The 17,731-nt window shown below is 51.5% G+C and overlaps 1 protein-coding gene across 2 annotated transcripts in view; it reads left to right on the plus strand.

The window, feature by feature from the left end:
• PSTPIP1 (proline-serine-threonine phosphatase interacting protein 1) overlaps nt 1-17,731 on the plus strand; it is a 46,497-nt gene that overhangs the window by 19,617 nt on the left and 9,149 nt on the right. For both annotated transcript variants that reach the window (XM_077780479.1, XM_077780480.1), the window contains exons 2-8: nt 1,766-1,866; nt 2,207-2,281; nt 9,127-9,161; nt 9,385-9,491; nt 11,667-11,729; nt 12,308-12,406; nt 13,233-13,278. In XM_077780479.1, coding sequence (XP_077636605.1) covers nt 1,766-1,866; nt 2,207-2,281; nt 9,127-9,161; nt 9,385-9,491; nt 11,667-11,729; nt 12,308-12,406; nt 13,233-13,278 — 526 coding nt within the window. The remainder of the gene's footprint in view (nt 1-1,765; nt 1,867-2,206; nt 2,282-9,126; nt 9,162-9,384; nt 9,492-11,666; nt 11,730-12,307; nt 12,407-13,232; nt 13,279-17,731) is intronic.

Here is a 17,731-nt window from a genome sequence, read left to right on the forward strand (position 1 = left end):
GGCTCTGTGGGCCAGTTGGCAGACAAATGGTTACTCACAAAAGCCACAAAATGAAAGCCTGGTCCAGCCACAGCAGCCTAGAAATGGGGGCTGATGTCTGATCCAGGACAGGCCGGCCGGGGCTAGTTAGGGGGACAACGTCTTTCCCCTGGGGCCCCGAATCCAGCCAGTGCCGAGATTTGCTACTTGAACCCATTGGGCAGCTGAGTCTGGGCCTCAGGATTTCTAGGGATGCTTATGGAGGAGGGAATAAGCTACCTACAGGCCTGGAGATTCCACTATTTTGAGTTTGCTGAGTGGGCTGAGCCTGGCACAGGGCCAGTTGGGGCAATTTGTGGACTCTCTACCCTTTCTACCATGTCTGAATCTACTTAGACCTAGAAGAGCAGCACCCTCTCTTCCTGAACTTGTCTCAAATGCCTCTTCCTGCGGGAAGCTCTCCTTGATTTAGACTCCTCTCCTGACTCCCTACATGGCCATACACAGCATTGGAGGAAAGACATGGGGTAGGGAAAGGGGCACCATCAGCTCTTGACTCGAAGATGGGCTAGACTTGCCTCCCCCAAGCTGTGGCCTTGGGAGAGCCCCACTGATTCGCTGAGGTCTGACATGGGGCTATGCTATGTGCACTCAGGAGAGCAGAGACCCTTTCTCCAGTCTCTGAGGCTTTTGGGGGTCCATGGGGATGGAAAAGAAGACAGACAAGGTGCTTGCCTCAATTTACAGTTGCCTGGCCAAGCATCCTAGGGGGTGGGAGGGTCCTTCCCCAAGACTCGATGTGAACACCAGGCTCAGGTAATAGACACAGAAGCCCCTGCTCTGAGCACAATGTTTCACTACTTTCTCTTATGATCAATCTCCCTTCCCTGCCAATCAGCCACATGGGCAGCCTGGCCCCAAAACCCACTCCCTAGACCTAGACCCTAAGTCCAGCACCAGCAGCTCAGAATGCATTCCAGGGGTGAGAAAGGAGAATCAGATTGTTCAGGAGCCCCGGGACAGGCTGAGCTAGTGCCAGGCAGTAGAGGGGCAGTTGTGTCCAGGAGAACTCTCCAGAATGCCCCTCTCTCCACTGTCCTGTTTCAGGGCTGGCCCTCAGGTGCTAGGCATGTGCCAGGTGTCCTGGGTGTGTTAGGGTGTGCCCGCCTCGCCAGGTGGGTGCAAGACAGTTATGTGAGTCTATACGGAGCCTGGCGTAGCATCTGGCACACGGCTGTTGATAGAGCACGATTGGTGCAGTTTTTTGCAGAGGCCGTGAGGTGTAGAGGTAGAGAGCACGAACCAGAGCCTGACAGCCTGGGTCCAATGCCAGGCCTACCACCGCCAAGCTGTGTCACTATGGGCACACTGGACCCATCTGTGCCTCAGTTTACTCACTTGGACACCAAGATAATAGGGTTATTGGGAATGTGACAGAAACAAGCCCTGCTGGGCACCCCAGAGGCTGTCATTACCAGGCCTTGGAGGCAGCCCTCCCCACTGCCATCTTGTGTGGGGCTGATATGTCCTGGACTGTGAGCACTATGTTGTGTAGGGCTCACACACCTGGCACTGCCACAGACACGGTGCGAAACCACATCCTGAAGCCCAAGAGCTTGTCTTTGAGTGGAGAATGGAGGCGGACAGGCAGGGCAGCCCCCAGACGCTGGACAGAGACTTTTCCTGGATGTGTCAGCAGAGTCCTTGCCAGGACCCCCAACTCAGTGACCTCCCGACCCACACAGCCAGCCGCGACACTCACGTGTCCCCCTGTCCCGTGTTTCAGTGCAGGGACTTCACGGCCCACACAGGCTATGAGGTGTTGCTGCAGCGGCTGCTCGACGGCAGGAAGATGTGCAAGGATGTGGAGGAGCTGCTGAGGCAGAGGTGAGCCAGCCGCCAGACGAGGGCCTGCAGGGTGTGGGCTGTCCTCCTGACTGTGGGAGCAGCAGAGGTCCCCCACAGCCCGGCCACTCTGCTGTTGGGAGTGTGACTCCTGTCTTTCCCAGCCGGGGCCTCCCATCACCGGCAAATGATCTGATGTCCCCTCAGATGTGCGGGTATTTGGCCAACATGTATTTGGAAGGAGAGCTGGGAGCCCAGCTTTGCCGAGGAGGGGCCTGCCCCAAGAGGCCGAGCGGGTGGACCCCCAGCTCCCACTGCAGACGTCTAAGGGAACCGCAGCCAGCAGAAGTGGAGGGACAGTGACCATGCTTTGTTCTTGCAGGGCCCAAGCAGAGGAGCGGTATGGGAAGGAGCTGGTGCAGATTGCCCGGAAGGCAGGCGGCCAGACAGAGATCAAGTAAGAGGTCCCATGCCCTGGGCTCCCTCCTCCTTGGCCAGGTGCTTTCTGGGCCCTTGGATGGGGCTTAGGACTTCCTGGCTTGAGGTAGACTGAAGAGGGTCTGGAAGGGTCTGGATGGCTCCAGGGTGGTGATGCCTGGGGGACAAATCTCTTGGCTTACAGGACATTCTGGGTCAGGTTCTGTTGGGTGGAGAAAACCCTGGTGTCTGAGTGCCGAGAGGACTCTGGGCAGGGGGCAGGGGCCGTCTGTCCCCAGGCATTTGCAACACAGCCAGAGGCACCTAAACAACCTCCACGCAAGTCCCGAGAGCCTTGAGGGCCAGGTGGTGGGCCCTCCACTCACTGCCTGAGTCCCCCTGTGGCCTTGGCTTAGCCTGGGCTTCGAGGGGACAGGTGTGGCCAGAGGCAGTGGCGGGAGGGGTTACACCTGGGTTCCAGGGACATCTCCTCAGCCATCAGTTGTGTGATCTCAGGCTGGCAGCTGACACGCTCTGTGCCTCCATTTCCTTATCAGTGAGCAGAATAATAATACAACCTTCGTAAATGGATTAGCAGAGTCCAGGGGCTTGGCTCAGGCCTGGCTTGGAGGGGAGACGACAGGAGTACTTCTGCTGTGAAGCAGGGGTCTTCTCCAGCCCCAAGGCCTGGGTCCCTGTGTGCACTGGGGACGGGGAGGCAGCAGGGAGAGCACGATGATTTGAGGGCCCCTGAAGGGCTTTCAGCAGACTGGAGAGGCTGCTTTGTGAGGGTGTGGACTCTCCCCCTGGGTGAGCACCTCCTACCCAGGGCCCTGACTACGGGGCCTGCAGCTGTCATAGCTGCCCCTTGGAGGTCAAGCCCATGAGTGTCTGGCTCTGCACAAGGAGGCTGTCAGCTCCGAAACTTGGAACCAACCCACGTTCCCTCATTTTGAGCCCTGAGTATCCAACACTCTCTGGGTCTTTTAAAGACATGGGGCACCCTGGCTGGATCTTGCTTCCAAACTGGAGCCAGAGAAAGCATGGGAATTGCTGGAGGAAGGTTTAGAAGTGGTGTGAGCCAGGGGAGATTAATGCTCAATGCCCAAAGGTTTGTGCATTGGGCCAGAAAGCATGCACACAGCCCTAGAAGTAAGAATGCATGAGGTCTAGTCCCTGCTTGGCCTTTGTGAACTACGTGATGTGACCGTGGGCAAGTTGAGTTTGGTTCTCATTTGCCCATTCTAGTGGGCTGTTTACAGATAAACAGGGCAGGGCTGGGGGTAGATGCAGGCTGGGTGCCGAGGAGGGCTCAGGACATGGTAAGGAATGAATGAAAGTCTGATGGAACCCTTTGTTGTCTTCCCTGGGGACGAAGGGTTAAGGGAGTACGACCCAGGGGGCGTCCCTGTCTGCTTGCTGGCCACCCAAACCAGATAGAAAAGGTCACCTTTCCTAGGGGTAGGATGGAGAGGGTGCTCCAGGCAGGGCCATGACAGGAGACCAGGCTGTAGGGCATACTCATACTCAGAAGCCTGTGAGTCACTGGGGACTTAAACAGGGAAGGAGAAGCCACTGACACAGAACAAAATGGAAAGGGAACAAGGTGGATGGCAGGAAATGAGGGAGATACACTGTATCTTACCCCATTGTAAGACTAGGAAGTGGCCAGGGCAATGCTCTAGGTGGTCCTGATCCCCTGCATGGTTGTAAGAGGCCAAGTGGGGCCAGGTCTGCCCTGCCTCATATACTGTGTGACAGTGGGGTGGTCACAGCCCCTCTCTGACTCCTGTGCTGGGCTGTGAAAAGGGAGTCGCCCCCAGGAGCTGCTCTGGAGTCACGATGTCAAGCAGAGAGCACCAGGCCATGGCAATGCAGTGGGGGTTCTTTATGGTCTTACAGGCCCCTGTGTAGGTCAGATAAGTTGGGCTTACCCTATTTAGTTTAGGCTGGGAAGCCTGACCCAGAGGCCTAGACCATTTCCTTTGAGGCCCAGCCCCTCGTTGGCCCAGAAAGCCAGTGTCACTGGAGGGGCAGCTTCATCTAAGGTGGGAGCATCAGTGGTAGACCCCCCAGGCCCGAGCAAGGGGGAGAGTCACGGTCTGCCTTCCTGCCCACCAAGGAGAAGCTGGAGCCTAGGCCAGGAGCGCCAGGCCCCATGGCTCAGCCTGCCCAGCAGCAGGGAGGCAGAAATAAAACCCACGGCCCAGTACACACACTCTCAGTGTAGGCGGGGAATGCTGGTGGTCAGGGCATTCTACCAGCAGGTGGTCAGGGCAGGGAGGACTGGGGAGGGCTCCTCCTGGGAGAGGCAGAGACAGAGGGGAGATGTCTTCCTGACAGAGGCCTTGCTGAAGGAAGGCAAGGTCAGGCCACATTCAGAGCCAGTGGGTAACAGGGGCAGGAGCTGAACCCATCTCAGTTCACCTGCTGCCTCCTTGAAGGTCATGTCCTATGCAGCTCCCAGCTCAGCTGACTGTACACACAAGGCACTCAGTAAGTGTCTCTGTTGGGCCATGGGGCATGTACTAGGACTAATGAGACTCTTCAGTCATTCCTTTAATTGTGGGCCAAGTATCCATCACCCACCCATTTATTCAGCAAGCATTTATGGAGCACCCACTACGTGTCATGCCCTAGGCTGAGCTAGGAGGATTCAGACATTTTAAAATAATGTAAAACAAATGGTCCAACCAACTGGAAGCCAGACTAACACGCTGAGAGGAACCTTCCCAATCTTTTGCATTAGAACCTCCCTTTAGGGCCTTCTCATGCCCCACCTCCTCCAGGAAGTCTTCCCAGATGCTCAGCTTTGTGTGACTGTTAGGGTCTTGAATTAGACCAGATCATGCTGTCCCCTACCAACCTGGAGGGCTTTCTGTGGGAAGTGTGAAGGGTGGCCATGACAACATGGGTCACCTCCTCATTTTCACGGAGACTTGTGGGGGCTGTGTTTGAGGTCTTCCCTTGGGAATGGCCTGCTATTCAGCATGGGGCTGACAGCCCATCCTCCAGGACCCATCCCCTGGTAGGGTGGAACTCCCAGCCTCCCTGTGGCCAACCCCTGCTGGGTCCCATGAGATACTCATTCTTAGCTCTGTGGAGGGCAAGTAGAGGGCTGGGGGTGCACGGGCTGGGCAGGAGCAAATGGGGAGCACAAAAGCTGGGGTGGGTGAGTGACCCGAGAGGAAGCCTAGTGAGAGCAAAGACGGCAGAGTGGGCAGCCTCCCTGGCCTCTGCTGCCCGAAGACACAGTGTTTCTGCATGATCCTCTGACCACAGACCGGCCAGAAACCTCTCTCAGGCCTGGAGGCTCGGCCATGTACATTCAAGGGCAGTTCCCCCCAGTCTCAAGTAATTTCTAACATTCACTTCCTTCACACAGAGACTCAGCAAACGCCTCCTGGGCAGTGGCAATGGAGGACACACACGTGAGACCCAGTCCCCAAACCAAGGGATCCCCACAAGCCCTCTCAGTGGGCTTGTGCAAGCCCTTTCAGTGCATTTTAAAGACCTCATTCAGTGAGCAAAGGGCTTATCCACCGCATGTCCCGCTCTGCAGAAAGTTCACCTGGACTCTCCCATCCAGCCTCCAGGTCTTTGCTCCCATTTCTCCCCGTCCAGTCCTCATCTGGCCCCGGGTAGGGTCTGGGGTGCCATGTGCTCCCAGCAGCTGCACAGGGCAGGCGTTCTGGAAATGGAGGATATCAGGGCTGAGAGGGCTGGAGCCAACTTCCCGTGAGCCCCTGGGCAGCTACCGCAGGCCAGGACAGCTCCTCAAGGGCGGTGGATTTGAACCCCCACCTCACTGTCTCACCGCTGCCTAAAATGCTGTGCTTTTCCTGTCAGAAGGGGTTTTTGGTTTTTTCATGGTCTCTCTCCTGAGCTCAGAAAATGAAGACATGCTGGTGATGTTAGAGGGTGAGAGGCAGGCCCTGTCCTCTGACACCAGCCCAGTGAGGCCCAGCCTCCAGCACAGGGTGAGGGGGTGGGTGACAAGAGTCCTGTCAGGAGCCTCCTGGCCAGCAGGTGGGGGCACGGGCGGGGGGTAGACGTGTCTGGGCAGAGGCGTGAGGTGGGGGGAGGATATGGAAGACATTTATATTGGCGATTTGGACCGTGTTTGAGCATGGCATTTCAGACTCTCTCCTGAGAGCCAAGTCAAAAAGGGCAACGGTATGAGTCACCCACGAGGACACTAGTGACAGGGTAAAGGCCTGCATGGGGCCCTGTCCTTGCCGTATGACAGAGATACAATAGAAGAGAAGCTCTCAGAGGTCCTAGTGGTGAGAGGGAGGCAAGTCATGAAGTGCTATCTTTTCTGGGTCTCATGGAGCAGAGACAGACTTCAAATGCTCCCCAAATCCTTCACAAGATCAGAGTTGAAAGTCGCTCTCCAGGGGAGAATCGTGCCTAACCCACAGTGGGCTGCCTCTGGTCCCAGGAAAAGTGAAGCGCCCCCTCCCCACCGAACTGAAGCTACCTTCTTGACCAAGGCCAAGACAGAGAGGTGGTGTCCTGGGCCCTACTGTGTGAGTGGAGCTGTAGTGGTCTAGAGGTCCCCAGCACCAGGAATTCGTGGGGCTGGGCAGGAAGGACCGCAGCCCAGAGTTGGGCAGGTGGGGAACATGGAGTGCTCACAGCCTGCAACTCCACCTTCCAGCCTGCTTCCAGATGATGGTCATGCTCTGGTCTTCGGATGAGCCTTTGAGATCCACTTAGTTTAGGGCAAGGGGTCTGGCATTGACCAGACAGAACCCACAGTTCTTTTCTAGGCCTGGATCCCTATGGCTCCTACCAGGCTGCTGATCCTCGTTGGCCTCAGTTTCTCTAACTGTCCAATGAGAGGGAGCCCCCCTAGAAAGCCTGCCTTGCAGGGACTGGGGGAGTCACTGGCGGGAACGCAGGAGTCCAGGGCTGTCCAGGGCGGGCGTCATGAGGCCATATGGCCACCAGGGGGCATGTGTGCTGCTTGGCAGAGAGGCAGGGAGGGAAGGGGAAGGGAGCACAGAGCTGGCTGGGCAGAGAGCAGCAGAGGATGTGGCCAGAGACCCGGTGCCTCGGCTGCTGCCTCTATGTGACCACAGCAAGCCTGGCCACGCTCTGGCCTCAGTTTCTCATTCTGCCTCAACGGACTGAGCCTCCTCAGGCATCCGGGTGCAGAAGGAGCTACAGTTTACTTTGCCTCTTTGGTTAAGGGGCAGAGAGTTAACTCAGACAGAGATATTTCGCCCTGAGAGAGCAGACAGGTACGGCCTTAGGCCCAGTCTGCAATGCCTGCACACCGCGTCTCTGTGCACTTGGAGATTTGGCACCCATGGGCCCACACTGGGGCATGACAAGCCCAGGCATCCTTCGCACACCTGCTGGTGCACCCAGGCTGCCCCTCCCACCTTGGGGTTTGGGGAGGTGAGAAGGGAGCCCAGCCTATGGGACTGCCTCAAGGGAACCCCTACCTGAAAGCAAAACTGGGGAGGTTCCTGATAAGTGGGGAACCCGGTAAGCTCTTAGGTGGGGCAGTTTAGAGGTCAGCTCAGGCCAAGTTCAGGAAAGGGGTGTGCAAATGTGGGCTCAGGGGAGCGTTGTACACCAGCAACCAGGTCCCGACAGAGGCACCTCACACATATTAATTTATTTATTTCTCACAAACATCCTGTTTGGGCTATTATCCTCACTTTACAAAAGGGGAAACCAAGACACAGGGTGAGTAACTTGCCCAAGGTCCCACAGAGAGTGAGTAGCAGAGCCTGGACTGACCAAGGCTGTCTGGCTCCAGGGTCTGCTTCTAATGCATGTGGGAGCGCAGAGCAGAGAGCCCCTGCCCAGGCCCTGCTGCTTTCCGAGGCTGGATTTCGAGTCCCCTTCCTTCTCTACTGAGATGGGGAACTCACCCCACTGAGAGGCCCCCACCCCTGAGATCCAATGACCTGCAGAGAGGCATTCTCCCCTGCCGGTCCTGTTCTTACCCAAGCAAATGTTTGCCTCGTGGTGCCCATCACCTACCAGCAGACGGGCCTGTGTCCTGAGTGGGCTCCCACACCTCTGCTCAGGCACCAGCTCCATCTGTGGCCCTGGCAGGGCTGCCGGATAAAATATCGGATGTCCAGTTAAATTCAAATTTCAGATAAACGATAAATACTTTTTAAATGTAAGTAGCCTCCAAATATTACGTGGGAGATACTTATACTCAAGAAGTATTTGGTGATTATCTGAGACTCAAATTTAACTGGGTGCCCTGTGTTTTCATTTGTTCTGTCTGGGAGCCCTCCCCCATGCCGGGGGCCAGCCTCTCCCCTTCCTGCCCTCGCTGGACCTACCCCCCCTCCAGTGGACAGTGCCATGCCTCTATACTAGAACGGCCAACCCGCTGCCTCTTGACTCCTGAGAGGCTCTCATAGGGACTCAAGCTTAGTGCACCCTATTGTACACTCCTTGTGGGTCATGTACTCCCTCCTAGGTCCCTTCTCAGAAATGTCAGCACTGTCTGCCCAGCCACCCCAGCCAGGGACAGGGCCAGCCTCTCTCTGTCCTCACCTGTATGTCCTGTTCATCCTGCGCTGAGGCCCCACGCTGAGGGGAGGACCTCGTGGGGGAGGGACCCCACTGAGGGAGGGAGGGCCTTGAAAACATACAGAAGCCAGGAACATTCTGGCATGGGTTTGATGGCTTTATCATTTCCAAAGAGAAGCTCTGACTTCCAGAAATCCCAGCTTGGGCTCTGAGTGGATGGTCACTATCTGGGTCTGGCTCAGAGGGTCCCTTGGGTCTAGGTCAGGGCATGTGAGCAATCTAGGGCGCTCCCACCAAACACGAAGTCCCGGGGCCAGGGAGACTTTTGCATCTGTTGTGCCTCCTCCTTCTGATCCTGGCCTTTCTGTCTTGCAGCTCCCTGAGGGCCTCCTTTGACTCCCTAAAGCAGCGTAAGTCCCCCCTGCCCCAACCCCAGGCTGTAGCGTGACAGGTTCTGGGAACACCCTTGTCCCCATACATGGAGGTAGTTAGATCCTGGCAGGGGTGGGATAATAGGGGAGCACATGGCACTGTGAGGCTGGCAGAGGATTTGGGGGTTTGGGGCTGGGCTAGTCCAGGCAGGGGTGAGTGTGGGGGTGGCTTGGGCTCCATGCCTCCGTGCTCTGCCCCCAGAAATGGAGAATGTGGGCAGTTCCCACATCCAGCTGGCCCTGGCCCTGCGTGAGGAGCTGAGAAGCCTTGAGGAGTTCCGTGAGAGGCAGAAGGAGCAGAGGAAGAAGGTGAGGCGGGTGTTGGGGATGGGCCCCCGGTGGGAGGTGGCCATCATCTCTGTGGAGGTGGGGGATGGAGCTTCGAGGTGAAGCCCATGGGTGGTGGAGGACAGCACTCTGGGCCTGGGGATGAGGGTGACTTGAAGGCAGAGGGGATGGGCAGGGATGGGCCACTGGAACGAGGCCCAGCATACAGGCCTGAGAGCCCCACTGGGAGTATTCCTCTGAGCTTTTCATGCCAGGAAGAGGGAAAGGTATTGGTCTTTTTGATTATCCTACGATAATAGACTGTAGAAGTTCAGTGAGAGATTGGGGGTATCTAAAGGAGGCAGCCTGAGTTGGGGGGTCACCAGGAACTGGTCCTGAGCTGAAGGGTCAAGGCTGTTGGTCCAGGACAAAGGCAGACTTGGTGACCGGTCACTGTAGCCACTCTGCAGGGCTGCCCAGGCTGAGAGGGGCCACAGAGCCTGCAGGGAGATGGGGGTGGGGGCTGGCATGCTGACCTTGGCATCCAAAGGTATTTCTCACCCATGGGTAGGGCATGGTGGTTTCCTACTTGGAAAGGAAGTAAGGTCCCCACCACGGGAGATATATAAACAGAGTCTGGAGGCTATTTGTCAGGGAAGCTGCAGAGGTGGGGTGGGGGGTGGGCTTGGTGACCTCTGTGTCCCAGGGCCCCCTCCCAGGCTGGAGACTCTCTGACTGGCTGAGCCCGTGGCTGCTGGGAAGGCTGCTGGGGACGTGTGCTCAGCCTCACGGGGCCTTGGTCATGCGGGTCCACCCGAACAGGACGGAGAGGCCAGCAGCACACAGCAGCACTTCTTGCTTGGAAATAAGGATCCTTGCAAACTCTCCAAAGGATTGAAAAATGGAAAGGTTCTCAAAATGGAACTGTTTAGGGGAGGGCTTGCCAGCTCATGGCTAAGGCCAAGCTGGGCCTGGGTGTCCAGGGCAAGCTCTTTTCCTCATTGTGCCTCAGTTTCCCTCTCACAGGTTGGGACACTTATGTGTACCTCCCAAGCTTTGGGGACCCAGCCCACAACCAGGGCCCCTTCAGTCTTCTCAGACAGGGCACTGGCTCTGATTAGTGGCTCTGTCTGGCCCCAGAAATAGAGTGTGACTGTACTGTATCTGCCCAGCCAGCCACCCAGTCTCAGGCTTTGAGGATTCTAAATTTGGGGCCTTGAGGGGACAGTTGTTCTCCCAAACCAGCCCCAGAAGTCAGCTCGGCCCTGAGGGGCTGAAGCAGGCGACCTCTGGGCTGGGACTTGCCTCATGTGTGCAGACCACCTGCTGAGACTGGCCCTGTGCTGGCTATTTTTAGTTTTCCTGTGGCCGGAGGGGCTGTAATGTCTGCAAAAGCGGTTTCAGACAGAGCTGCCTTCCCCAGGGTGGCCAGAGCCCCCACAAGCGGAGAACTGTGATGCAGTATGTAGGGGCGACAGCCTGGACTTGTGTGGGGACACGTGTGTGCATATGCACACGTGTGCATGAGAGAGGAAGCGGGGGAGGCTGCACCGCGTGTGCTTGCCCGTGAGCATGGGCGCGTGTCTCCGTGTGTCCGCACCCCGGTGGCCGGCAGCAGGCCTGAGGCTCCCCGCTCATGCGGGCCCCAGAGGGCCCCCCGCACAACCAGCTCTTCTGCTTACGACCTGATCTCTGCCCATGCTGAGTTCTGTTCTCTCTCCCTGAACAAGGAGCCTGGGAGCACCCACAGACACCACCCAAAAGCACACGCAAGCACACTCTCCTCTTCTTGCTGTGTGTGCAAGCATGAGCAGTGGGAGCAACAGGAGCCTGTGAGCGTGGACTTCTGTGGGTCATGTGTACTTTTGTGTGCATGTGTGTGCTGGTGTGTATGCAGTGTATAACCAGTGTGAGGAGGTACAGAGACCGTGAGTGAAGGGCTGTGTATGTGTGTGTGTGTGTGTGCGCGCGCGCACACGCACGCACGCAGGGCGAGTATTCCCAGGAGAGAGACCAAGTCCTGGCTGGAGTCTGCAGCAAAAAGACACAGTGGGCACATCCTGCCCCAGGCTCTGGTTTTCTGTGGCAGCTTGTCACTGCCGCCTTCAGAGCCAGGAGGGGATACTGTGTCTCATCCCAGGGCCACCCCGTCCTCTTGGCCTAGGGGAGCGTCCTGAGGCCACAGCCCTCCTGCTCAGAGCCTCATGTCCCCTGCAGTATGAGACCGTCATGGACCGTGTCCAGAAGAGCAAGCTCTCTCTCTACAAGAAGGCTATGGATGTGAGTGTGAGGGTCCTGGGCCTGGAGGGGTGGACTCACAATGGCTGGGCCCTTGTGACAGGGCTTGCCTCGATCCCTGTCCAACAACACACACCATGGGGGCCAAGGACCCATGTGGATAGACCCAGGCCCTGCCCTTGAGGGCTCCTGACTGTCTGGTGGTCAGTCCTAGAAGTGGCCCACAGGAAGATCCATACTGTTAGCTGGGGATTTGGGGGATGGAGGGAGAAGGGACTTGTGAGCTGTGTCCCTAGGACACTGAGTGAGAAGGAGAAAAGGGGTTCTGCAAGAGGGGACAGCATGTGCAGAGGCCAGCATCATGCAGATGCATGGCATTTTCAGGGACCTGCCTGTGGTTTGATGGGACCACGTCTCTAAAGAGGATGTGGCACTGACCCTGCTGGGACAGGGCCTGGATATAAAATTCCTTTCTCCATCTCTACTCTGGGCCCCCAGATCCCTGTCCCCGGTGAGGAGGCCCCCCACTCCACCCACAGTCCTCCGACAGGGACAAGGGAGGCTGGGTCAGGGAGCCTCACTCTGGGCGGCCCCCCAGTCATGCTTCTTCACACCCCCAGTCCAAGAAGACATACGAGCAGAAGTGCCGGGATGCCGACGACGCTGAGCAGGCCTTTGAGCGCATTAGCACCAATGGCCACCAGAAGCAGGTGGAGAAGGTGCGTGGGGTTACTGAGGCCATGTGGTGTGTCACCCAGGGCTGGAACAGGGCAGGGAGGGAACAAGGGCGTGCCACAGACACCCCAAGAAAGGTCCACATCTGGAACATTTGCTCATTCCTCTCTGAACTACCATCTCCCATCTGTGGAATGGGTTTCTTGGAATCTCAGGACATGGACAGGGCCACCTAACTCTCACATAACCCTTGGAGACAGGCTCAGGAGACCCATGTCAAAGAGAGGAAACTGAGGCCCAAAGACAGTGAGTGACTGGTCCAAGTTCTCAGATCCAAGTAGGAAGAATTAAAGGATACACACCCAGGTCATCCAGAACCCAAGATCTTGACTGCTCTGGCCGTTGGGCCAGGGTGAGTCATCAGAGGCACCGGGGCCCAAGAACATATTTTGCCCATTGCACAGACAGGAAAGCTGAGGCCCAGAAAGGGCAGGGAACTGTGGGTGAATTAGGGGCAGCAAGGCAAGGGCAAGGCCCCCGTCCTGGCTGGTGGGTTCAGAAGTGGCCAGGGGGAGCCACGGGACCTGGCTCCAGTCCATATTTCTCCCTCCGGTCTTGATATCCAGTCTTCACATATATCTGCATGGGCTATGCATATGTTTTTGTTTGTTTAATTGGACCCTTTTTGATTTTGGTCTTTTGTGGGGTGAGGCTAGAGTAAATGGTAGCACTTGCCCACAGGTGGCTCCTGAGTGTCCCCCTGGGTGGCTCAGGAAGGGTGGGATAGAAGCACCTCAGAGCCCCCCAGGGAGGCTGGGAGCCCTAGGTCCTTGGGGCCGGCTCAGTGCTGCTTTCCCTCTGTCTCCTCAGAGCCAGAACAAAGCCAAGCAGTGCAAGGACTCAGCCACGGAGGCAGGTATGTGCCCCTGCCCACTTCCTCTGCCCTGGGATGGTGGCCATATAGGCGTGTCCCCCGCCCCGCTCCCGCACTTTCCTCACCCTCGGGAAGCACACTCATGCAGGACTATACAGAGTCACATGCTTACCACTCTCATGTGACCGTGCAAGTAAAATAAAAACATTGGTGTTCTCCCATTTGCCAAGACTGTTCTTGGTGCTTTGCATGTTTCAGCCAATCTGCACAACACAAGAGTCCTATGAGATGGCTGCTATCATTATCTTTCTTTTGTCTACTTATTTTTTAATGTTTATTATTTTTGAGAGAGAGACAGAGTGCGAGCAGAGGGAGGGGCAGAGTGAGAAAGAGACACAGAATCTGAAGCAGGCTCCAGGCTCTGAGCTGTCAGCACAGAGCCTGACACAGGGATCGAACTCACGAACCGTGAGATCATGACCTGAGCCGAAGTCAGACGCTTAGCTGACTGAGCCACCCATGCGCCCTTAATTATCCTTCTTTTAAATTTTTAAATTTTCAATTGAAGTATGGTTGACAGCGATATAGTAATTTCAGGTGTACAACATAGTGAATCGACGATTATGAACATTATGCAGTGCTAAAGTGTAGTTACCGTTGACTCTATTCCCTATGCTGTACTTTCCATTCCTGTGACTTATTTCTTTTATAAATGAAAGTTTAAACCTCTTAGTCGCCTTCACCTATTTTGCATTCCCAGCCCCTTGCCCTCTGGCAACTACCAGCTCTCTATTTTTATGACTCTATTTCTGGCTTTTGTTGTTGCTGTTTGTTTTGTTTTTTAGGTCCCACCCATAAAGTGAAATCATATGGCATTTGTCTTTCTCTGTCTGATTTATTTCACTTGGCATCATAACCCTCTAGGTTCATTCGTGTTATCATGAATGGCGAAATTTCATTCCTTTTTATGGCTGAGTAATATTCCATTGTACATCTTCTTTATCCATTCATCTATCGATGGACACTTGGGTTACTTCCACATCTTGGCTCTTGTAAATAATGCTGCAGTAAACATAGGGGTGCATATATCTTTTCAAATCCATGTTTTCATTTTCTTCAGGTAAATACCCAGAGGTAGAATATTACTGAATGGTGTGGTATTTGTTTTTAATTTTTTGAGGCAAGTTCATACTATTTTCCAGAGTGGTTATACCAGTTTGCATTCCCACCAACAGTGCAAGAGGTTCCCTTTTTCCACATCCTTGCCAACACTTGTTATTTCTTATTTTTTTGATACTAGCGTTTCTGAATGGTATGGGGTGATATATCATTGTGGCTTTGATTTGCATTTCCTTGATGATTAGTGATGTTGCACATGTTTTCAAGTGTCTATTGGTCATATGTATGTCATTTTTGGAAAAATGTCTATTCAGATCTTCAGCCCATTTTTAAATCAGATTTTTTTTTATGTTGAGTTCTATGAGTTCTTTATATATTTTGGATATTACCCCCTTATCTTCTCTCATTCATTTGGTTGTCTTTTTGTTGATGGTTTCCTTTAGCCGTGCAAAAGCTTTTAGTTTGATATAGTTCCAGTTGTTTATTTTTGCTTTTATTTACTTTGCCTGAAGAAACAGGTCCAGAAAAATACTCCTAAGACTGACATCCAAGAGTTTACTGCCTATGTTTTCTTTCAGGACTTTTATAGTTTCAGGTCCCACATTTAGGTATTTAATCCATTTTGAGTTTATTTTTTGTGTATGGTATAGGGAAGTCATCCAGTTTCATTCTTTTGCATGTAGCTGTCTAGTTTTCTCAATGCCATTTATTGAAGAGACTGTCTTTTCTTCATTGTGTATTCTTGCCTCCTTTGTCATAGGTTAATTGACCATATGAGCATGAGTTTATTTCTGGGCTCTTTATTCTGTTCCATTGACCTATGGGTCTGTTTATGTGCCAGTATCATACCATTTTGTTTACTATAACTTTGTAGTATAGTTTGAAGTCTGGGGTTGTGATACGTCCAGCTTTCTTCTTTTTTCTCAAGGTTGCTTTGGCTGTTTGGGGACTTTTGTGGTTCCATACAAATTTTAGGATTTGTTCTGGTTCTGTGAAAAATGTTGGTGTTTTGATAGGGATTATATTGAATCTGTAGATTTCCTTGGGTAGTGTGGACATTTTAACAATATTAATTCTTACAATCCATGAACATGGAATACCTTTCCATTTATTTATTTGTGTTGTCTTTAATTTCTTTCATCAATGCGTTAGTTTTCAGAGTACAGGTCTCTCATTTCCTTGATTAAATTTATCCTAGGTACTTTATTCTTTTTGGTGCAATTATAAATGAGATTATTTTCTTAATTTCTCTTTTCACTACTTCATTATTGGTATATGGAGGCAAACAGATTTCTGTGTATTGATTTTGCATTCTGCAACTTTACTGAGTTCATTTATTAGTTCTAATAGTTTTTTTGTGTGTGAAAGCTTTAGGGTTTTCTATATATAGTATCATGTCATCTGCAAACAGTGAGTTTTACTGCTTCCTTACCATGTTGGGTATTTCTTTTTCCCTTCTGATTGCTGTGGCTAGGACTTCCAAAATTATGCTGGATAAAAATGATGAGAATGGACATCCTTGTCTTGTTCCTGATCTTAGAGGAAAAGCTTTCAACTTTTCACCATTGAGTGTGGTGTTAACTGTGGGTTATTATGGTGAAGTATGTTCCTTCCAAATGCATGTTTAGTTTTTATCATGATTGGATGTTGAGTTTAGTCAAATGATTTTTCTGCATCTGTTTTTTTTCTAGTAGTCTCTTATAATCCTTTGTATTTCTCTAGTGTCCGTTGTGACTTTTCCTCTTTCATTTCTGATTTTATTTATTTGAGTCCTTTCTTTTTTTTCTTGACGAGTCTGGATAAAGGTTTATGAATTTTGTTTATCTTTTCAAAGTACTTAAGTCTTTATTTCGTTTATTTCCAAGCAAATCTTTCCTTCCTTCAACTAACTTTGGGGTTTGCTCTTTTTCTAGTTCCTTTAGATGTAAGATTAGATTGTTAACTTGAGGTTTTTCTTATTTCTTGAGGTAGGCCTGTACTGGTATAAATTTCTCTTTTAGAATTGCTTTTGCCGCCTCTCAAAGATTCTGAAATGTTGTTTCCATTTTTATTTATCTCCAGGTATTTTTTTTAATTTCCTTTTTGAATTCTCCATTGATCCTTTGTTTGTTTAGTAGCATATTGTTTAGCCTCCACGTGTTTCTGTGTTTTTTTCTTGTAACTGATTTCAAGTTTTATACTGTTGTGATCAGAAAAGATGCTTGATAGTATTTCAATATTCTTAAATTTACTAAGATTGTTTTGTGGCCTAACATGTGATCTATCCTGGAGACTGTTCCATGTACACTTGAAAAGAATGTGTATTCTGCTGTTTTGGGATGGAATCTTTGGCACATATCTAAGTTCATCTGGTCTAATGTATCATTCAAAATAATCATTTCCTTATTGATTTTCTATCTGGATGATTTACCCATTGATGTAAGTGGAGTGTTAGTGTCCTAATATTATTGTACATCTCCTTTTGTGTTTATTATTATTTGCTTTTTATATTTAGGTGCCTCTATATTGGGTGTATGGATATTTACAATTGTTACACCTCTTGCTGGACTGATCCCTTTATCATTGTATAATGCCCTTCTTTGTCTCTTGTCTTTTAAAAAAGTCTATTTTGCCCGATAGAAGTATTTCTACCCCAGTTGTGTTTTTGTTTGTTTTCGTTTCCATTTGCATGGAATCTTTTTCTATCCTTTCACTTTCAACCTGTATGTGTTTTAGGTCTGAAATGAGTCTCTTCTAGGAAGCATATAGATGGGTCTTGTTTTTTTATCCATTCAGTCACCCTATGTCTTTTGACTAGAGGATTTAGTCCATTTATATTTAAAGTAATCATTGATAGATGTGTGTTTATTGGCATTTGGTTAACTGTTTTCTGGTTGTTTTTGTAGTTTTTCTCTTGCTCTCTTCCCTTGTGGTTTGACAATTTTCGTTAATGTTATACCTGAGTTCCTTTCTCCTTTTGTTTATATTATAGGTTTTGGGTTTATGATTATTATGAGGTTCATATATAACGTTCTATGAATATAGCAATTTATTTTACAGTGATGGTCACTTAAGTTCCAACATGTTCTAAAACCACTATACTTTTACTTCCCCCTCTATATTTCATGTGTATGATGTCATATTTTACATCTTTTTTATTTTTGTAGATATAATTGGTTTTACTGCTTTTTCTTTAAACCTTCATATTAGCTTGATAAGCAATTGATCTACTATTTTTATTGTATGTTTGCTTTTCCTAGTGACATTTCTTCTCTTTCATAATTTTGTCACTTCTAGTTATGGCCTTTTCTTTTTCCATTTAAAGAAGTTCCTTTAACATTTTTAATAAGGGCATTTTAGTGACAATGAACTTCTTTAAACTTTTTTTGAGAAACTC

This window comes from Crocuta crocuta, unplaced genomic scaffold (assembly GCF_008692635.1).
Source record: "Crocuta crocuta isolate KB4526 unplaced genomic scaffold, BGI_CrCroc_1.0 scaffold310, whole genome shotgun sequence".
In the NCBI taxonomy this organism is placed as follows: domain Eukaryota; kingdom Metazoa; phylum Chordata; class Mammalia; order Carnivora; family Hyaenidae; genus Crocuta; species Crocuta crocuta.